This window comes from Meriones unguiculatus, chromosome 3 (assembly GCF_030254825.1).
Source record: "Meriones unguiculatus strain TT.TT164.6M chromosome 3, Bangor_MerUng_6.1, whole genome shotgun sequence".
Classification (NCBI taxonomy): Eukaryota; Metazoa; Chordata; class Mammalia; order Rodentia; family Muridae; genus Meriones; species Meriones unguiculatus.
Window position 1 is genome coordinate 121089495 of NC_083351.1, and position 22617 is coordinate 121112111.

Below are 22617 nucleotides of genomic sequence, written 5' to 3' on the forward strand. Positions count from 1 at the left end.
CATTTCCATGGTTTGTTTGCAATTAGATGGATTTGAATCCTGGCTACACCTAACCAGCTCGATGGCCCCATTAATCTTATAAGCTTTGGCTTTCGCACATTGGAAAAGTGAGTCATGGTTTTCACCGGATGTGGCTGTTTTAGGTTGATCTGAGGTTCTGTGTTCATAGACTTGACATGGAATGCTGTTTGGTGTTAATCGGTATTGATTCCTGTCCTCGGTTTCTGTGGGAAAAGCCACAGGTGTAGAGCCCTTCTAATGTAAAGTAAACACTGTTAGAAGCAAACTTTGGGTCTTTGGCATTTGCATGTCCTCCAATGGAATGCTTTTGTTTGTTTGTTTGTTTCAGAGTTTTGGAGGTTTTTGGTTTTTTGTTTTTATTTTTTTGAGACAGGGTTTCTTTGTGTAGCCTTGGCTGTCCTGGACTCGCTTTGTAGACCTGCATGGCCTCAAACTCACAGCAGTCTCTGCCTCTGCCTCCCTGAATGCTGGGATTACAGGAGTATGCCACCACGCCCGACTTGGAAAGCTTTTTTTAATGCTTCACTTAAAATATCTGACAAAGAGGGAAAAAGGAAAGGCATTTATAATATCTGAAACTAGGAACCAGAAACCTCCAAATGTGCACATCCTCAGAGCACAGTTACAGTTACTCAGCGGATGCTATGAGTTCACCATCATCCCTCCCCCATCTGTAAAGGCATGCTTTGTCTGTTTTTCTAGGCCAGGGTTCTGTTGACTTGGCGTTCTTGTAATCAAAGGCCTCTAAAACCAGCAAGAGTCCTAGCAGATCACAAAGATGGATGGCCCATGGGGAAGGATCCAGCATTTCCTTTAGCTTCATAGTAGCACCCTTTGCCCAGAGGAGGAAGATCAGAAGCTGGTAATCAGTCTGCATGAGCCTTAGTAGATTTTGGGACCTGGCAGCCTAGCCATGCCTGCCAGAGGAGAAATAAAAAAGGAAAAGGAAGGTTCAATATGTGTAGAAGGGATTTTGGATTAGGCCATCAGCCAGAACATGAGGGGAAAGTTGCCTTGCTGTTTCTTTTAGTATCTTCTCTGACTTCTTTTCAGAATTGAAAGCAATTCTGAAAAGAAGCCCACAATTTTGATGGAAGCTGTTTTGACATAAGTGAAACCAGGCTTGGCACGAGGAGAGGGCAACTCAGGCCAAACCCATGAATCGGACCCTGGAAGGATAGAGCCGAGCTAGAGAAATTGTTTCAAGATGGGTCTGAATCCACTTGAAAGTCAGGGAACCAGAGGGCGCAGACATTTCGTCAATGTCTGAATTAGTACGTGAAGAGCCTCGTATGGGCTCCCAGGGCCCCTCTCTTCTCTGAGTTACCTCTGAAGCAGGGAGAGGGACACTGCAGGGACTTGGAAGGTCACCTAGGGGTTGTGAGCTGCCAGCTGTGGCTGGTTTAGGGAAAGCAGAGCAGAAAAGGAAATGTGGCCCTCACTCACTGAGCTTCCAGAAGCTTTGGCTGTGAGAAGAACTTGGGAGTTGTGTCAGGGAAAGTATGAGACTCAGTCCTCACTTTTTTTGGGGGGTGGTGGTGGTGGTGGTGGCTCTATTTGAGAACATAAATTGAGTGCAATCTTTTAAAGCTTTATTCTGGAGCCTTGATAGCAGCCTCCTGCGGGGAAGAGCAAGGGCAACAGCCTATGTGGGAGGCCTAGGAACTGGCATAGGACTCGCTCTCTTAGGACAGCAGAGTGCATGAAAAGCTTTGAGAAAAGCAGTCTCAAGGGCAGCTCAAGAAAGGAGCACTAGAAAGGGCCAGCCTTCCATTTTCATCCTGAGAAGTTTACTGGAATCGCAAATGCACAAGGCACCCAAGTGTTAGCATTCGCTGGAGAAGTTGCAAGTCAACCCTATTTCTTTGAGGTGTAAGCATCTGAGATAGAGAACAGTGATACAACTTCCTTGTTGCGTGGAAATCAAGATGATTTTCCCCTCAACCCCAGGACCTTGCTGTTTTCATCCAGCTGTTTCTCTGCAGTGCCCCACCCCCACCCCTTTATTTCCAGAAGATCTTTAGAGGGAATTTAAAGAGCACAGAGTCTGTTTCAGCACAGAAGGGATGTTACAATGTCTCAGTGGTTACAGGAGATAGGGCTGAAGCAGAAGAGGGAATGCCTGCACTTACTGCTGAGAGACACGACGTCTCCGCTGTCCTGAAGGCTGACGCCCTGGATCTGATCAGGATGTTGTAGACATGGCGTATTGGCTCACCCTCGGATGCACACTGATTTATATTTCTAGTCACCGGTGCCCACAAAATGTTGAGCTCCCTTTATAAGCCTGATGTTAAGGAACAAAACCTATTATAAACCAGCTAGTCTGAGTATTGTTCTGCTGTATGTGGAGAACTGTCATTCTCGCCCTGTTGGTGGGACGCCCGTTAGCCCGCGGTAGGCTCATGAATGAAGACAAAAGAAATGAGGCTTCTGGGTCAAGGATGACAGGCAGTTCATTGTTCACGGGAATAATAGTACACTAATTCCTACTCTGTTTTCACTCGGTCCCTTTTACTTCGGTTACTCACAGCCACTTGTTCTGAGAAGAGGAAATGGAAGGTTTCAGAAATCACGATTTTAAATTGTGTGCCATTCTCAGTAGCGTGAGGGACCCTTGAGCCATCCCGCCCTGTTTCTCCCAAGTTGTGAACTCTCCCTTTGTCCAGGGTGACCGTGATGTCTCTACTGCCGACTTGCTCGTCATTAGGCTAACTTGGTTAGTAGGTCAACTGTTGTGCTAAACGATGGACTATGTTCAGATAAGCCCTATTTTCTTAATTGTAGCCAAAAAGCACCAGAGGAGAATGAATGACAATTCATTAATGTACCAAAGGGAAAGAAAAACAGTGTACAGAGTATGTACTCTCCTTTAATCACTCATCCAAGGGAAGGTCTCGGAATACATTCCTCATAGATGACTCGGGATTACTGTAGCCAGAGTGTTAGCACATCTCCGTCGTCTCCCCAGGCCCCACTTTTCTCTGGGGAACATGCACCTCACCCATGCCCGTCACTTAATCCGCACTTTGGAACTATGTGATGCTTACAGCTTTTCTGAGAGAAGCTTGTCTCTCAAACTCAAGCTATCTGGGAGGCATCGCCTGAAGCAGGCTGCCTCCCTTCCCTCTGTGGACCTGTCTGAACTTGCTTCCCTCTGTTTCCCAGCCAAGTCTTCCCTGGGAAATCAGTCTCCAGGTAATTAGCATTTCCTCCCAACCCACATTCCTGCAGAACCACCAAACAGCCTCGGAGAGTCCTCTGGACCGACCAGGCTTCACGCATTTCCAGAGACCATAGATGGTGGCTCAGCATCCTTTACTTCTCAGGAGAAAAATAATCATAGGCAAAAAAAAAAAAAAAGGTTGATTTCCACTTGTTAAATAGAGAAGCTGTTAGCACCTAATCTGGTGTGTGTTCATATGCGTTTTTTGTTTGTTTATTCGTTTGTTCATTTATGAATCTTGTTCTATATCCTAGGCTAGCCTGGAACTCACTTTCTAGCTCAGGCTGGCCCAGAGCTTGTGTCAGTCCTGCCGTGGCCTCCCAAGTACTGAGATTACAGGTGTGAGCCACCACTCCTGGTTTCCACTATTGTTCTGTGTAACTCAGATCCCACACGAAGGGTATGGCCCTGGGTTCCATCTCCTGCTCCAGAACGCAAAAACAAAATGTATGCTTCAGACCCTATCATAGTAACCATGTGTGAACACCCTCCTTTGGTCAGGGATTGTTTTCATGTTCGTGAGTGTCTGACATTCTGAGATGAGGTAGGAGTTTCTGCTTTGTTGAAAAGTCTTGAATTATAGGATTCCTTTAGAGTTCTTAGGTTATATGACATGTCATGAGCAGTATCCAGGTTAGTTTGCAATATGTGTATGTATCCACCCACAGTTCAGCATGCAGTGCCCCTTTTCAGATTCACCCCATGTATAGGACTCAGTAGTCTGCGGCCAAACTCCTGAGGCAGTTTTCAGAATCACCCGGAGATTCTTTCTTCTGAGGGGTTGGCACAATCATCAAAATGTCCCCATTGTATCACTCTCTCCAGGGCTCCTGGGTGGGGCATGACCGGACAGTGTGTGACTTTGGCCTTCTAGCTTCTGACTGTATTGGTCCTGGCATTATTATTATTATCCGTATTATTATTATTATTATTATTATTATTATCCATATTTCCTGTAGTTCTTGTTGAAATTCTAGGCACCTGTATTAGCTCTTCCAAGTGTCTTGTCCACCCTGACCATTCCTTCCACAGAGAGCAGAGACTCCATATCTGGACTGTGTCAGGGAGGTAGAGTTCTTCAAAGCTCCAATTTGAATCAGACCTTTGTGGGGCAGAGGATGAGGGAAAGAGGAAAGATAAAAATGGAAAGTTCTAGGGTACAACCAGAACCTCGGTCCAAAGAGGTGTGTTTCAGCTCTTATGGAGGACCCAACTCCAATTCAGCACTCATGTCAAGCGGCTCACAACTGCCTTTGACTCCCATCTCTAGGGAGTCTGATGCCCTCTTCTGACCTTCACATGCAACTGCACCCACATACCCATACCCGTGCATAGACAAGTGTTCACACAGAGATGCACACATACACACACAATTTAAAATCTTTAAAGTATATAATAAAACCTCATTACCAGGCATGTTGGCCTTTCTTCATTCTAAAATCATCCTAGGAAAGTTAAAGTAACGTTTTAAGTGCTAAGAGAAAATCTAAACTGGGGGGAGGGGGCAGCTTGAAACAGTGTCATAAAGAAGCCTCTGAGAAGCTAATCGAGCCATTGTTGTGTATGTGTGTGCGTGTTTGTGTGTGTGAAGAGGAAATCTTCTATTTTTCTAAACTTCACACATCCCTCATCGTACTCAGTTTATCCTTTCTCATTGGCAGTGCTGTGGTTCGTTCCCAGCACAGCTCAGGCTGAAGCTAGTTACCCCACACAAATGTGCTTGGGGGCACAATCTAGTGGGGTGCTATGCTTGAGCTATGACTGAACTCATGCCTTTGCCAGGCGAGTGTTTACTCTCATGGGACTGATCGGTTAGCTCCAGAGCTGGTGACAATAAAGTGAGTCCATCCTTTGCTCTCTCCCCTGCCTGTGTGCACTCACTGCCTCCTCCTGCCATGAGTTAAGGAAGCATAAGGACCTTGTGAGATTGTACCCACCCAACCTCAGACTCCCCAGCCTTTAGCATCACGAGCCAAAATAAACCTCTTTTCTTTATGAATAGCCACGGCTCAGATTTCTGTTAAAACAACCAAGAGCTAAGACCTGAGCTGATGCTGAAGTTCAGTGTAAGGTTTCTAGTGCTTGAGGCGGAAAGATGGAGGTCAGTAAAGTGCTTGTCTGCGAAACTATGAGGACTTCTGTGCCTGGAAGAGAAGGAAGCAGTCAGGCATGGGGACACACACTTGTAATTTCTACTGGACTATAGGCCTTACCGCCTACCTACCGTAGCCTATGTGATGAGTTCTAGGCCAGTGAGACAGCTTGTTGAAAAAGAAAAAGAAGGGAAGGGAGAGGAGGGGAGAGAAAGGTAGGAGAGAAGGGAGGGGAGGGGAGGGGAGAGAAAGGTAGGAGAGAAGAGAGGGGAGGGGAGCACCAAAGCAATGATACTCAAAGTTGTCCTGTAGCCCCCACGTGTGTGTGTGTGTGCGCACGCACACACACGCACACACACACACACACACACACACACACACACACACCTCTAATGCTAGATAAGAATCCTAGTGAACATAAAAGGGAGCTAAACTACATGAATTACCAGAAAGTACTGTAAAGGCTAGGTAAGTCATTTGGATACATACCGATAGACAATATGGGTCCATGAGATGGAAGGTGATTTAAGGATTCTAAGAAAATGAACCCTTAGCCAGTGTGTCTTTCTCACTGGCTTATTACAGGGTCCATAATTCATTAATTACCCATTCATTGTCTTTGAGATGACCTTATAAAATCCAGAGTCCAGGAAGGAATAAAACAACCTGTCTCACAGTTCCTTTATGGTGTCAAGGTGCTATTTATTGCTAAGAAGCCAAATGAAGGCAGAGAGAGGGGGGTGGGGTGTTGAACTGAAGATAAACCATTTTTGGCTTTATAGTTTTGCCTAGCATAGACCCAGTAGAAAAAGTGAAATACCATCACAGGCACCTTCCAAGGTTCTTGGAGCCTCCCTGAGAGCACGTGTGTGTGTGTGTGTGTGTGTGTGTGTGTGTGTGTGTTACTAGGATTGAGGTCAGTGGCTCACGTATACTCAGCAAGCATTCTACCATTGAGCTATTGAGCTATTTCACCAGCCCTCATGGTGCTGATCTGGCTGTTAGGTGTGGGGAATCCTTTGGGCCAGACTCCAGCACATTTCTACCAAGCCAGTCAACTGTATCTTCCCTTTCTATCACTAGTGTGTTGCTGACATGGAGGCTCATGGTGAGATGAGCCACCCTCCTTCCCATGTGCTGACAGCCCAGCTTTCCCATCAGATTTTCCCTGGTGACAGAATCTCAGAAAGGCATCTTAATGTCTGTTTACCCACCATCCTCCTTTCATAGGAGTCAGCATTGTGTCGGGAGGGAGAGCAGGTGGTTTGTTCCATTCAGAAGCTTCTTTCTCATTACTCATTTAGTGAGGATGGAGGCTGAGTAGCCTCTGTAGCTGTGCTGGGTCTTTTTTGTTTTGTTTTTAAAGCAGGAAGGCCAGAAGCAGGTTGGGTTTATGAAGGATTTAGTTGTTGACACTCTCTGCTTGGGAACCGGTGATGTGTAGGAGGTGGCATGATTCCAGTGGTGTGGGCATTTCCCCAGGATTCTTTGGGGATCTGTACATCTTTATCTCCTTGGGGAGTGGATGGTCCATCCTGTCTTCATTTCCGGACTTTGAGTAAGTCCTTATTGGAGCTTTAATGATCTGAGACCCTAATTACCAACCATTACTTCCTTCCCTCACGTCTTTGCATTCTTAAGGCGCTAAGAATGCAGTGGAGCAGACACTAAGTCACACTTCACATGCATCCTCTCAGTTTTATTCTCTCCTGCTTCTTTGTATTTGTCGGCCCTCGGATATATGAAAAAGTGACAAGCTACGACCAGCCTTCTTTCTCTTCTTTCTTACTCCTGCACCTGTTCCTGGTTGACAGTTGCCAACAGCCTCCTTCGTCCTCGTCAGCTTTGTGAATGTCTTTCTCTCCTGTAAATGTGGTGCCCCAGGAATGGCAGTCCATGTGCACGATGAAAAGCCCAAACTAGAGCCAATATCAAGAAGAAGAAAATCCAATGGGGCGGTGGTGGTACATGCCTTAATCCCAGCACTTGGTGGGCAGAGGCAGGTGAATCTCTGAGGGACAGCCCGGTCTACAGAGTGAGTTTTAGGACAGTCAGGGCTGCACAGAGAAATCCTGTCTCCACCCACTCCCCCCCCAAAAAAAAAAAAAAAGAAAGGAAAGGGAAGGGGAAAGGGAAAAAGGGAAAGGAAAGGAAGAATCCTCACGTGGCTTGCAGTGCTTCCTTAGCCAGTGGCATATTAATGCCCCATCCTTGCTCAGCACTGGGTCTGGTTCATTTTGTCTGCTTCCAGGCAAAAGCTTTGTTGTTTTTTTTTTTTTTTTTTTTTTTTTGTGTATGTGTGTGTGTGCTGGTCATTTCTTTTATTCTAAAATAAGAATTTTGTCCAGTCTGTTTTTATCTGTTTATTTTATAAATAAATGAGGTAGGTGAGTGTTTTGTATGTAGTATGTATATATACATATGTATGTACATACGTGTAGCGTATGCATGCCTGGTGCCTGCCTTGAGGAGTGAGAATAGCATTGGACCCCAGGAGGCAGAGCTGCAGATGGCTGTGAGCCAGCAGGCAGGTGCTGGCAGCTGAACCCAGGTCCTCTGGAGAAGCCAGTGCTCTTGACTACTGAGCCGTCCCTCCAGCCGGCCCCCATTTTATCTGATCTTTACTTTGGGAATTGTATTATTCATCAGCCACACACAGGTGGAAGTCTTGTGTGATTCCAATGCAGGGGATTATTGAAGAAGTTAATTTTTTTTATATAATCTCTTCACCTGTTTAAATTCATAATTTAGTATGCCTGTGGGATATAAAGTCTGACATTTTCAATTATGCATCATAATGATCAGATCAAGGAAATTGGCACCCATCACCTCTATTATTGGCCATTTGAATGTTTTAGGAACATCCAAAATCCTCTCCTAGTTATTTTAAAATGTGCAATTAAATGTTGTCAAATTTGGTTGCCCTGTTATGCTATAGAATAGTAGAATTTACTTCCCCTAAAATAATTTTTGATGTATTTATTTTTTATTTTTATGTGCATTGGTGTTTTGCCTGCATGAGGGTGCCAGATTTCTTCCAGAACTGGAGTTATAGACAGTTGTGAGCTGCCATGTGGGTGCTGGGAATTGAACCCAGGACCTCTGGAAGAGCAGCCAGTGCTCTTAACGGCTGAACCATCTCTTCAGCCCCCAAGAATTAAACTTTATTTTATTAGGAACTGGAGGTAGAGCAGAGAAGTGGACTGCTCGCCTAGCTTATAGAAGGCCCTGGGCTCAGTCATCAGTACTGCAAAGCAAACAGAACAAAAATAAACTTTAGGGGGGAAAAAATAATATGTTGGGCTTGACTCTGTTGTAGAAAAACTCTGCTCAGGCTCCTGATTCCAGGAGAGAGAAATTGAAAGTCTCCAGTCTGGGGGGTTGTCTGTTTGCTTGAGGTACTGGGAGTTGTTTCCACATCAGCAATTGAATATACTGAAAGATGGAGCTTGAGTGTTGAACTCACTAGGAGGTGTTGGGTGTCAGTCCACTGGCCAGGCTTTCAGTCACGGGATCCTGGCTGGTCGCTGGTCTAGGAAGGGTTGGCGTCTAAACGTGCCCGTCTGTGTGTTGCAGTTACCTGGCTGAGCAGTGCTGGAATGGCGGCTTCATCTACCTGATCATGCTGCGGCGCTTCAAGCACAGAACCCACGTGACCTACAATGGCAGCAGCGGCAACAGCTCAGAACCCGGAGAGACTCCCACCTTGGAGCTGGGTGACCAAACCTCAAAAAAGGGAAAGAGAACACGAAAGTTTGGGGTCATTTCCAGACCCCCTATCGACAAGGCCCCCGAAGAACCCAAGAGCAGCAGTGGCTGCGACGTGACAGACGACCCCAGCTCTGAGCTGGAGAACGGCACAGAGCCGGAACTTGGAAATGGCCATGCCTTTGAGCTAGAAAATGAACCGCATTCTCTCAAGGATGTGGCTGGACCCCATCTGGAGAGGTCAGAGGGGGACGGAGGGGCAGAACTCAGAATTCCAAAGACAGAAGCCTGTCTGGGCAACAGCAATGACAAACGCCGCTTCTCAAAAACCGGGAAGACGGACTTCCAGTCGAGCGACTGCCTGGCACGGGTAAGGTGCTACCAAATCTAATCTTCCCTTTCTTTTCTTTTTCTTAATGTGTGCATGCATGTATGTGTATGTGTGTCTGCCTGCCTAGCTGCCTGCCTGTTGGTATGTGGGTACATGTGTGTAGAGGCCAGAGGCCAGAGGCCACTCAAAGGTATCATTCCTCCGGTGCTCTCCACCTTATGTTTTGAGATCTCTCACACCAGCCTTCACCAAGCAGGTTAAGCTGACTGACTGGCTGGGAAGCCCCTGGCATCTGCCTAACTAGAATGCTTCCATGTCCAGCCTTTTTTTTTTTTTTTTTAAGATTTATTTATTTACTTTATAGGCATTGGTGTTTTGCCTGCATGTATGTCCGTGTGAGCGTGTCAGATCCCCTGAAACTGGAGTTACAGTTGTGAGCTGCCATGGATGCTGGGAATTGAACCCTGGGTCCTCTGGAAGAGCAGCCAGTGCTCTTAACTGCTGAGCCATCTCTCTAGTCCCCCCATGTCTGGCTGTTTGTCTAGATTCTGGGCATTGAATTTGGGTCCTCATGCTTGCAAGGCAAGCCCTGCACTGTCTCAACAGCTATTTCCTTGGTCTTAGAATATGAATTTTAACATAAATACTGTTGGAGTTGCTTTTCAAGTTTAGGAAATGTACCTAAGATAGCCTTGTACTTAGAAGCCAACAAACTCATCGAGATAAATGATCAGAGCCTGTAACAATAACAGAAAAGTTCAAGTTGTTTTATCCTGCTTAAGGAGGCAGTGAAGTGATCCTAAGTGGAAAATTGAAGTCTTCTGTGGTAAAATTTGAGCCCTCTGAGGCCCAGATAAAGCATTGAGCCGCCTTCTTATTCATCACAACTGTCACAGAGAAATTGCTGCTTCAAGGCCAGAGATTCCTGGTGGCAGTTGATAATGCAAACATCTAGCCTCAGCGTGACACAGGAAGGGCGGCTGACACCGGGAAGCATCTGCTTTTATTTTTAACAGTTCAAAGCCAGTGCTATTTTTATGAGATCGCATTATTACATTGGTAAATTCCAGTGACACACAGAGACGCCTCACCGAAATCTCATTTAAGTGGTTTCGCTGTCAGGTCGAGGTTGGCCCCCGTGGAAGCGAGAAGAGAGTGTGGTGGAATAAACTATCGGAGGTTGCCTCCCCGGCGTCTTTCCTTAGAGTTATGTTTCTGTACAGTGGACGCGTCTGTGACATGAATCCTGCTGGCAGAGGGAGCTGTGGAAGAAATAGCTTCCTGAGTGGGTGCTGACGGGCTTCTCTGACACACAGAACACCTGTAGGGGTGAAAGGCAAAAGTGGAAAAGAGGTGTGAAAGCGTCGTGTTTGGGCACCCTGGAGTGAATGGGATGTCCTGCAAGGCTGTTGGATGCAGTTACTCCCATGGTTTTAAACACTCCATAAGCAGGATGGAGAAGGAATGAAACAGCTACTCTCTGGTCCAAAGAAAGCCTTATACGGAGGCAGCATTCTCTGTGGGTGGATGGGGGAACACATGGGAAGAAAGGCCATGTTTGTGTCCGTTCTTTCTGTCAATTTTATGGGGCTCTCCTAGGAGGTTGAAAAACTGAACAAGAAAATAGGTAGTGGTGGCACATGCCTTTAATCCCAGCACTTAGGAGGCAGAGCTCAATCTCTTGAGTTCAAGGCCAGCCTGGTCCACAGAGTGTCAGGACAACCAGGGCTACATGGAGGGAAAAAAAAAAAAAAGCACTAATATTCTGGCTGCTATACTTTGGTAAGAGTATTTTCCCCATTGTGATTAGGCTGTGACTCCCCAGTGAAACTTGTAAGTGAACAGTGTTGGCCTCCTTGATCATTTCAAGGGTCTGGGTGATAGAGGAGGTTGAATCTCACAGTCTAAAAAGAAAGTAGCTCATAAAATTAAATTTTGGGGTCCAACTGCAAAGACTGGGTGCACCACCAGTCCTCTCACCTGCCTTTTTTTGCACTCCAGGTCAAAATGATCCAGAGGGTATAAAAATTTAATCCCTATCTATTGCTACGGGATCAGATTTTTAATTTTTTGAACTATATTTTACGTATTTTTATTGGGGGAGTGCGCATGCCATGACATATGTGTCAAGGGCAGCGGACAGTTTGAAGGACTCGTTGTCTTCCTTCCATCATGTGGTCCCGGGTATTGAACTCAGGCTGTTAGCTTGCCAGCAGGCATTTTTACCCACTGAGTCACCCGTGCCCTGTGGGGCAATTTTTAAAGCCACATTCTCTTTTATCCTAGAAGAAGGGTGTCTGTCACCTGCCATCGGTGGCTGGCTCCAGTCGCACTGCCAGTGTTGGAAAGTGAGAATGGACTGCATGCCTGGGCTTACCCACGCTTACCCTGTCATTACCCACAAACCCCAGAAGCTTCTTTCCCAATGTGTTTGCTCAGGACAGAGGACCAGTGAGCTCTCCACAGCTCCCTCCACTCCACAACAGGAGTCCTTGACATAACCCTCCCTGAAGAATGGCTAGGCTCTTGGGCTGCAGTGAGTGGATTTTTTTTTTTTTTTTTTTTTACTCCAATGTAGTTGAGACTAAGGTCATGCTAAAATGGAATTTCCAGAAAATAGCTGCTTACCTCTTAAGTCTTTGGGGAGGGGAATTCCATTCTGTTTGAATAATAGGAGATTTAACGTGTCAGTGTAATTCCGCTTCTGCTTTATTAATGATTTAATATTACCCATGGAGACTTAATAAGTTACAGGAAAGGCCTAGAATGCCCAGTCAGACCATTTTGTTTGTAGGTTCTTCTTTATTGTAGACTTATTTGTTCTAACAAAGTATTACATTGAAATCAACCCCAGACCATTGTTTTCCCAGCCTGCTCTCCCTTAGCAGAGCAATGGGAAATGTATTTCCTCTTACCGATTGTGTTTTGTTTTTGTGAAAGAGGACTTACTGCACACCTTTTCCTGGCCTGGTACTACCTAGCTCAGGTAGGCCTCCAACTCACAGAAGTCCACCTGCCTCAGCCTCGCCAGTGTTGAGATTACAGGTATGAGCCACCATACCTAGGGCCACAAATACTTTCTTTAAAAAAAATTTTTTTAATATGTATCTGTGTAAGCATGTGTGAGTTGGTGTGTACCACATGCATGCAGGAACCCTCAGAGGCCAGCAGAGGATGCTGGGAATCTCTGAGCTGGAGTTACAGGCAGTTATGAGCCGCTGTATAAGTGCTGGGAACAAAACCCAGTTCCTCTGCAAGAGCAGTAAGCATTCTTAACTACTGGGCCACTGCTCCAAAGACCAAATAGTTTATTATAAAAATTGGTGTGTTTGTGTAAAACAGTAACTCAAACAATACATGTATAAGCAGATTACTCTTTTTAAAATGCAAAACCCAAAAATACCTCAATACATTAGACCGACAAGTTCAGAGCTATCCTCGGGGTGATTTAGAGCCTCTCCAGCGAAGCCCATTGATCATTCAGGAAGACGGTTACCTATGTCTGTTTACCTAGAATGTGTGTAAAATGCCAAAATGTATACAAAATGCAAATGTATACATTGCAGTAGAGGGGAATCCTGCCAGGCCAGCCGGCTTCCTAATGGCTGCTCTCTGTGTCTGTGGGGACAGTGATGTCTAACCCCAGCAATCAATATTTACCCCGTACAGCACGAGACCTTTTCCCTTAGTGTGATTCACTGGGGACCTCAGGCAGGAACCTCAGATCTGCATCTTCAGGAAAGGGCGGGCCGTCTGCCGTGTGGCCACTGATTTGTACTGCCCAAGGGCAGCCTGGGGAGGATTATCTTCTAAGGAGCCCCCAGTGTCACTGGGAGACCACATTGTCGTTTGTGGTCATATTTCATAAGTCCAGGTCTGTACCTTGAGACCTCTCTCCTTCTCCATCCTTTAGACCAACTCACTGCCTGTAGAATGTCCCCATTGCAGATATTTCATCTTGCTCCTAAAGCTCAATGCAAGCCTTTCCTGAACAGTGAGATCCACCTGAGCGTTCTTGTCCTGCTTGCTGTTATCCAAGCTTGGGTGGCCGTTTGTTCTGTGTTGTCTGGGGCTTCGTTGTTTGCCATTGAACGTGGCAGGAAAGCCCTCTTGGCGAGGTCTGCTGAGATGCTCCCTCACATCAGGGAGCCAACACCTTTGCCAAGTCCTGGTAATGCTGGGTCCCTTTAAGCTTTTACAGTCCCAGCTACCTTTTATCCTCCATCACCAGAACATGGGGTGGGGGTGGGGGGCAGGCATAAAACGTTTCTCCTACCCACTGCCCTCCACCACTCTTCTTCCCAATCATCCACTGTATCTTGGGGGGACTTTCTGAAGAGAAAAGCAAGTTGCTCGTTCTCGCACACACGTGTTCATGCACACCTGAACACACACTATAGCAAAGCCCCTCGGGTCAGTCCTCTGTGATGTCCACATACCTTGGTATATCATTCAAGGCTTTCTAGTCTCTGATTCCATACTTAATTTTTTGTATGTGTGTGTATATATACGTATACATATGTATGTATACATATACATATGAGTCACATGTGTAGCCAGTTTAAAGAGTGAGGTCCAAAGCCTCACCCCAACACAAGCATTTCTGTTCATAGAGCAGGTGTATCCCATCCTGGTATGCGTGCATTCCCCAAGCCAGAGACACTCCAAGGCACATACACTGGATCTTCATCTTGCCCACAGGCTTCATCTTGGAAGTATAATCCTTTGTTCACTCAAACTTCACCCCAGAGGATGGTGTAGGACCAGAAGCTCTAATCTCCTGGCATTGTGGTTTCCCTGGGGCCAGACCTGTGGCACTCTGCCACCATCGTGTTGGCCAGGATTTTCATCAGAGGTGCTGGCTTTTGCCCTTGAGCCATTGTGGATGCCGCACTCTCTGCCCGATGGCTCTTCCCCTTTCCACTGTCTCTTAGCTACCACCTTCCTGGGACATCACACATTTAGATGCATGCCTTCAGGAGACCTCTGTGGCCTTCTGGGAACCTGCTCATGCTCAGGCCACTCATCTCTGGGCTGCTGCATTGCCCCACTGTCTGCCCATTGGCACATGATGCTTAACCCCAATATATTCCAGTGACAGTTTAGCTTGTATTTATCCCTGTGTCCCTATTTTACTCTAAAGGGCAGAGCCTTGTCACCAGTTCTAGCTCAAGGCCTTATACCTGAAGTGCTCTGTATATCGCTACTAATGAGGGTGCCCCAGGACACCAAGACTAGAAGAGACAATGGACTCCGACCCCAGTTCTTCTGCTCATATCTCTGTAACCTCCAAACTCTCTCGGCTTTTCTCTGGGCTGTTTTCATGCCTATGAACTGAGCACTGTGGTATGATGACTAAGGGACATTTAAGTCCTGACAATGTGATTACACATTTTTCACTTCTTACTGATTATCCTAAATAAGAAGGGATAAGCAAATGGTCTCCGAATAGGCTTGCCAGCTAGGGCCAAGACATTTACTACAGTGAAATTCAGTTTCAGTGATGTGTGTTCTCACATTTGGGGCAAAGATGCTATTGTAAAATGCTCTTTTGGCTTCCAGCAGAAATGAGGTCATTCAAATGCTGCATGGCTGCTCTCTGATGGTGCCACCCTGTTTTAGTAAATAAATCCCCATGCTGGCTTCGGCGAAGCACAGCACGTGTGAACTCGCACAGAGGTGTACAGGACAGGCTAGCACCCTGTCATTATTACAGAAGTCCGTAGCAGCCTGTTTTGCATCATTTGGCTTTCTCTCCATAAACTCACAGAGCCTCGCTGCCCTTTAAGCCATTATAACAGAAAACTAATGCCCAAGCCATCTGTCTAGACAGGGCCTGTCTTAGAATTCAGTTGTCTCTACAGCTAGATCTGTCCACATGCTGATCACTGGCAAGCACACAGGTCTCCCTTCTGGAAGAGCCTCGTAATGGCCATCTCAGTGATGCCTGGAGAACCACGAGATTGGTGGTTAAGCATTCTATCCTGGCTACTCCTCCTTGGCCAGGGGAGAAGGAATGGTATCTTACCTGCTAGAACCCTGAAGGGGAAAAGGGAAGCCACTGCTTTTCCTCTCCTGAGCCCAGGGAGGCAGCCGAGAGGGACGTTGGCAGAGAGACACGCTAAACAGCATGGAAGCTGACCAGCATGTCCGGAGTCGGTTCCTTCCAGTGGTGTGTGCTAGCACATTGGCTCTCCTGTGTCGGAGCTGTTGCAAGCTGCCATCTTGGCAGCCACACTGATTCCCAAGGATGGCTTCTGCAAGTAGTGTAGTTGTGAGAGATGTGAAGGCCAGGGAGGGTGTTTCTGAACAGAGAACAGGAAGGTGTTCCAGAGGTCAGAGGCAACAAACCAAAACTGTGGCATTCAGAGCAAGACGATTGGATGAAGTCAGGCCCACCGACAAGTTCATGAACAGCTGCGGGAAGCCAGTGACTTCTGAAGTTGCACTTGGCCAGACAGCCAGCGCTTGCCCGTGGTCAGGGAGTGGAGGAGACAGTTGGCACCGCTGCCTGCTGCTGGACTGGTGGAGCCCCACCGCACGGCACCATACGGAAGTGTAGGACCCACCAGGTCTCTGGCTGATAATGATTTTTCCAGACATTCCTACTGCCGCACATCAGCGGTGTTTCAACATCTGGGCCTTTACTGCTCATGCAGTTTCATTTCAGCCTCTGACAGTGTGTATCTCAGGTTTTATAAATGCTTCGCATTCCTTCTGTTTTGTAAGCAACTCTGGCGGGCGGGTTGCCATTTCCAGAGAGCTGAGAGCTTTAGATGAGAACCTTCGTGATGGATTGAAAAGGCAGATGCTGAGGAGTGTGCTGTGACTCACACTTATATGGCTTGAGATTTAGCAATAATAATAATAATATAGAACTGAAGAAAATTTTAAAATTTAAAAAAAAAATCACTTTTAAAGCTTTTTATGGAGAGCTAGAAAGACTGTGCTGTAGTTACAAGGGCTGGAGTTCAGTTCCCAGAACCAACATCATGCAGCTTACAACTACCTGTAACTCCAAGCCTCTGGGGGTTTGATGCCTTCTTCTCATCTCTGTGGGTACTCATACACATGTACACACAGACAGACAGACACTTGCAATTTTAATCTTTTCTTAAGATTCTATAATTTAATATCCCTAAACACTGAAGTTTCCCAAAGAATGTAAACATTTTGCAGGGCTCATATTTATGCCTTTAGCATGAAACAGGGATTCTAGTGGGAAATGAACTAAGGCTAAGAAGCAACCAGCAACACGAGGGCTTACAGACAGTATCAGCCTTGGATAAAGGGCAGGTTTTGATGAGAGTTGAAGCATGCTTTGATGATTAAGTAGCATGCAAATCAGTGCTGTCACTTGCCCTGTTGACCAACACTCAGTATCAAATTAATCAGCTTTCTGTGGGGTTTCTCATGTATGTGGTTTAGGGAAGTATGAGGTTCAATTTGATTATTATTACATGGTTGGTTGTTTTTCCATGATTGCTCAAGTGATCTGATCTGAACATCAAAAGTCCAAAATACTCTAAAATCTAAAAATTACTATGACACCGTAAGTGGAAGATTCCACACTGTGACCTTTGTGATGAGGTCAAGATGACAAGTGGACTAAAAATACTGACTAATGCTACTTTTAGTCTAGATAAGGTACACATGAAACAAATGAATTTCATATTTAACTTTGGACTCTGTCCAGAATATCTCAGCGTAAATGTGTAAATATTCCAAAAGGCAAAGAAATCTGAAGCACTTTGGTCCCTAGCCTCTAAGGAGGTCTAGTCAACAAGGACTGTCTAGCTCCCTGTTTCCATGGATGCTTCATTGAGTCCTACAACAAACCTGGACACAATAATAATGGCTTTCACATTAGAGGCAAGGAAAGTTGTCTATGTGTTAGGTGGCTCTGTGAGTTATAAACAGCAGAGTATCTCACAAACTAGCTGAGGCTTCCTGGTACCCAAACCTGAGCTGAGCTTTCTTCCTTTCACCCTCCCACATGCGTTAGCAGCTGTACAGAGTAAACCATTGTTTGTAATACACGGCGGCCCCTGCATCCCAAGTAGAAGATGTGTCACCATCAGATGCCTGGTCAGATGTCAGTGACTGGGATTAGAATTCTCTGACACTAAAACGTAGGTACCTGGCTGCCACCACATTTTTTCAAACACTCCACAGCCACATATGGAGTGGGAGTCCCTACAGAATGACACAGACAGAACATTTCCATTATTCTAGGAAGTTCTAGGGGATAGCACTGATAGCCAGACTTCGGCTCAGTCCTCCGAGGCCTTTTCTTCTGTGCTGATTTGTGATATCTGGTGACAGGTGATAGGTGCTCAGGCCCTGATGTGACAGTGCTACTCTCCCATGTCAATGTGATGTGTCTGTCAACATCCTTCACCCATGCTCGCTTTTTCTTCCAAGGAGGAAGTTGGCCGGATATGGAAGATGGAGCTGCTCAAAGAATCAGATGGGCTGGGAATTCAGGTTAGTGGAGGCCGAGGATCAAAGCGTTCACCCCACGCTGTCGTTGTCACCCAAGTGAAGGAAGGAGGTGCCGCTCACAGGTGACTAAATCCTCATCCCTTTGCCTCTTTTCCCTTCTCCTCCCCTTCCCTCTGGTGCTGGGTGCTTGTGTCTTTCACCTGATCAAAGCTCTGTTAGTTATAGTGCATAGAGATGTATGGGAGCACAGGAGGAAAACAGACAGGAGCGGTTCTAACTGAACACACCTCAGGAACAGGAAGTGGCTCTTCGGGGTATTCTAAACTGTGGAGCAGAGATTTGATTTCTTTGTACTCCCTTTCAAGATTACCTACTTATCCTAACTCTTGGGATGCTAGCATTGACTGTGGTACTACGTGGTTATTTATCAAGAAAATGCTTTTGAACAGAAGGTCACGTTCCTGACATCATCTGATGTCCTGTGAGTCTGTGACTAATGATTCGGGGAAAGTGGCACTGGTTTAAAAATGTGGCCACCATGTAAATGTGTCAGATCTATCAGAGTTTCACACACACACCATCACATGTCTCTATTGCACACGAGGAAGAGGAAAAATAAATGTGAATCTTTTCCATGTAACCTAAAAAGCAGTACTTAAAACCATGTCTTTTGGATCTGAACAGTTGTGTGAAGTAGGGAAAGGGATTGCGTTTAGCTGGAGCACATATGAAAAAGGTTATCTGCATGTGAGATATGTCGCCATCCCCAAATGGTCTTCACTGTGCTACTTGCTTCCATTCGTATGGGGTATCCATTGCTTATGGCATGGTAGGGTATGTCCATGTGTTGCCATGCCTACACATACACAGTAAGAGTACAGAGAGAACGGCACTGATACTGATAGGGAAGTGATCGTCTTTTATCTAGTCTGGAATTTCTTCAGGCAGAGGAGCCAAATTCCAAGAGGGATATGATGGACCAAAGCAATGTCAGCCTTCCCAAGACTGAGAGGGAAAACCTATCTTATACAGTATACTTGAAGGAACTAGAATTATTTAGGCTGAATAACAGAAAACTGAAGAGAGGACCAGGCAAAAGCTAGCAGATTGCTTCTTACTCTTTAGCCTCATATGGCAGGATGCTAAAAACTACAGTAGCGGTAAGATTAACTGCAACTGTCAATTATCCAAGTGACAGTATTATTAAGAGATTAAGACCTTAGATGGTTTTAACCCAGATGAGCATCATTAAACTCCCTGACTGGCATTCCTGATATGCCTTAAGGAACTCTCAGCAGCTAGCTGTTTTCCCATTAGTGCTATGTCTTGTGTTCTGGTCTATCTGGCAGGCGGGTGATGGGGAAATTCCTGCGCTCAGAGATAAGCTTCATGTGGATGCTCTCGGTGCTTTCCCATCAGGGCCATGGCTAAGTCAGTCCCATGTCTTCTTCTCATTCTTAGCCTGAAGCTCTGTGTGTGTCTGTTTTCTCTGTGGTATATGAATCACCAGTGGGGCCTTCTAATTAATAACAGGAGATGAGAGAAATGGCATTAGAGAGCAGAATAAGGAAAGGGATGGGCTGGGATGTCTTGGTGGTGGTGTGAATAAGTAAGCCCACTGGCCATGGCCATTGAATTGTCTCTCCAAGGTCCCCTCCTCCCATAGGCTCAGCCCTCAATCCATACACCTCCTTGAGATGTCCCTCCCAGATGCCTTTCCCATTCCCTCTGTTTCAGCATGCCAAATAACTAGTGGGGACCTTAGCGTTTCTCTGCTTTAGGGACTTCTGAAAACAGAAGGCAGAGGCTGTTGGAAGTCCCCTGTGCCTCTTGTCTCTTATTAAAGCCTAAACTCATAAAGAAAGATTATCATGTATGCTCTAGAGGAAGGAGACAGCAAGAGAGATGTTGTTGAAGACAGAAAGAGGGAGGCAAATATGAAAGGAGAGAAGCTAGTTGACTCGGGAGAAAGCACAGAAGAGAGATGTAGGTGGTTCCAGGAGGGTACGAGGCATAGGCCGGTTCCACGGCAGCATCTGGGTAGTGATGGCAAACCTTGAGAGGAGGGTGGAGCCCTAGGCCCACCGTCTCTGCCTCACCAGATTGTCTAGCTGGCTGTCAGGCTCCTTTTTGGTCCTAGGAGACAAGATCACCAGTCCAGTGAAGTCTACTGCAGAGGCCCACCCAGGGTTCTAGAGCTGTGTGCTCTGAGGGCCATGACCTGCCCCGAGAAGACAGTCCCAGGGATGGCAGAGTCTAAAAGGAAGCTCAGAGTTGGCCCTGATTTAAATGAAAAGAAAGTTTTTAATCATAGAAATGTGTCACATCTCAAACCTATAGCAATAGCAAGTCCACACTTTATTGTTGTAATTGGTCCTTCTGCTTAAGCAGTTCATCTGTGGGGACCCAAGCGATAAAGAAGCCTTGAGAAACTTTGTCTTCAATGTCCTGGAGCTCTGCCGGTGGGGTGGAGAGGTACCGACATTTACCACTGAGCACCAGCCCCCAGTTTCCCAGAAGGAGCCCTACCTCTGTGTGATGGAGGGGCAGTGGGCCAGGGAAGGGCTGCAGGTGGGCCGGGCCTAGCATGTCTTGGCATGGTCTGTGCTCAGTTTAGCAATAGCCCTGAGCCAGTGACAGGGAGGATTAGGGAAAGAATGACTTGACTCTCCTGAAACCCAAGGGTCTTAGTTGATATATCACAGTAATCATCCAGATGACGTGTCATTGACACTGATGTCAGATATGGTTAGCTTAAGAGTGAGCATATTACTAAGTGACCATCAAGAATCCTAGACATATTCTGATCCTCTCCTGGGAATCTGGATACTCATGTTAAAGCAGTCCCACCCCAAACCATCTTTGGTTGTCATTGCTTCCTCTTCCATGACTGTCCCTTCCCATGACACTGCCTAGCTCCTAGAAGATGATCCTTCTCCAACCCAGAATGTCTTGACCAGGGCTTTTTCCTCCCATCTTCGTTTCCTCAGGGATGGCAGACTGTCCTTAGGAGATGAACTGCTGGTGATCAATGGTCACTTACTGGTCGGGCTCTCCCATGAGGAAGCTGTGGCCATTCTGCGCTCAGCCACTGGGATGGTACAGCTGGTGGTGGCCAGCAAGGTAGGTAGTTTTTGTCGTCCTTAGTGTTTTTAATGGTAGTAGGAATTTGGACGTGAGTCTTTACCAGCCTACACCAGCCTATATGTGTGTGCTTTCAGCTTACCCTGGGCTATGCAGTAGCCATAATGCCACAGGACAAGCATGTGTGAAGACTCTTAACTGAAGTATGCTCAGTTATTTAAGTTATTAAAGGCGGTTGTTAGAAAAGTAATAATAGGATGAAGGGAAGGAATAGGAGGTGCACAAGTATGGATAGTTGGAAAGAAAGAAACTGGGTGGATTGGTGGGGTGTTTTGTTTTGATTTTTTGTTTGTTTGTTTGTTTGTTTGTTGTCACTATGAAGAAATACCTGAGATAAGCCACTTAAGGAAGAAAAGTTATTTGGACTCATGGCTTCAGTCTGTGATCAGCTGGATCCATTGTTGGGCTTATGGCCGGCAGAAACATCATGGCAAAAAGTGTGGTGGGCAAAGGGAAGCCATCTGCCTGAGACAGTCGGGAAACAAAAACACTGTGTCATAAAGAGACCTTCAAAGGCCCACCCCAGTGATGCAATTAGTCCAGCGAGGCCCCATACTTCAGTTCCCACACCTCCCATTGCTCTAATTATGAATCCATTAACGGACTCATCCCTTCACCAAGATCCAGCCACTTCCTTAAGTCCCACTTTGAGCATTGCACCAAGGACCAGGCCTCCAACATAGCTGGGAGTGAGGGGGATGGGCCCTTCGCATCCAAACCACAGCAGTAAGGAACATGTCTTCTAAGGCCAGAGTAAGGAAAGTTTCCAGGCTGTCCATAGGCAGGCCAGGGACCCTGGTCCAGTCCCCCTTACAACATTGGGGCTGGAGGAAGCCCCGTGCCTCCTTTGTCCAACAACCTCTGTTTTCTCTTCGTCCGGAGCTGTACAGATAAGACAGTGAAGAAGAGCATCCACAGTGGCTGCCATTTGCAGAGGTCATGGTGCCGTCATCAGTGCCAGGCACCAAGCTCTTGGCACACAGCCCCCTGTCTATCCCATTCTGCTGCCACCTCTCCCTCCTGGTTTTCACTGTCTTAATGGGATCATGAAACCCCAGGTCAGAGTTTCTTTCACATGTGTGTTAATGTGATGACTATGTCATGGGCTCATAGCATCTTGCATTCAACCCCTGGAGAAAGGCTGCTGGTGCCACAATTCTGATGAGCACAGGAGACAATAACTGCTCGCCTTCCTGCTGTGTTTTCTGGTTGTGCTGTTGAGACTTTTAAAGAGGCCCTATGACTCAGGAGTAAATAAGATAGAGCCATGCAGCTATTTCTGCTGCTGACTGGCCGACCAAGAGCATCTGTGTGAGGCCACACACACCTTGGCTCTGCATAGATACAGTTGCTGGAACTTCTAATTCTCTTTCCATCTTCCCCATTTTTATTTTGGGGGTTGGCATGTGCAGGTTTTCATATACTTTTTTCCTTCTTAGATTACAGGATGGCTGCCAGTTTGAGGAGTGCAGTTGCGTCTCCCATGGGTCTCTATCCATAGGCTCAACCAACCTCAGATGGGTAGTAGTTAAAATAGCAATTGCATCTTTAATGAACACAGACTCCACCTCCCATTGTTGCTCCTTAAATAATCCAGTAGCACTTTACAGAGCATTCACATTGTCTTAACATCATGGGAATGATTTAAA

General features: G+C 46.3%; 1 protein-coding gene across 10 annotated transcripts in view; it reads left to right on the plus strand.

The window, feature by feature from the left end:
• Positions 1-22617, plus strand: part of Pdzd2 (PDZ domain containing 2) — a 350811-nt gene that overhangs the window by 248216 nt on the left and 79978 nt on the right. For all 10 annotated transcript variants that reach the window (XR_009590840.1, XM_060380441.1, XM_060380442.1 and 7 more), the window contains 3 exons: positions 8917-9418; positions 17804-17946; positions 20815-20947. Coding sequence is in view for 9 of the 10 variants with exons in the window: in XM_060380441.1 (XP_060236424.1) it covers positions 8917-9418; positions 17804-17946; positions 20815-20947 (778 nt within the window). In the remaining variant the exon portion in view is untranslated. The remainder of the gene's footprint in view (positions 1-8916; positions 9419-17803; positions 17947-20814; positions 20948-22617) is intronic.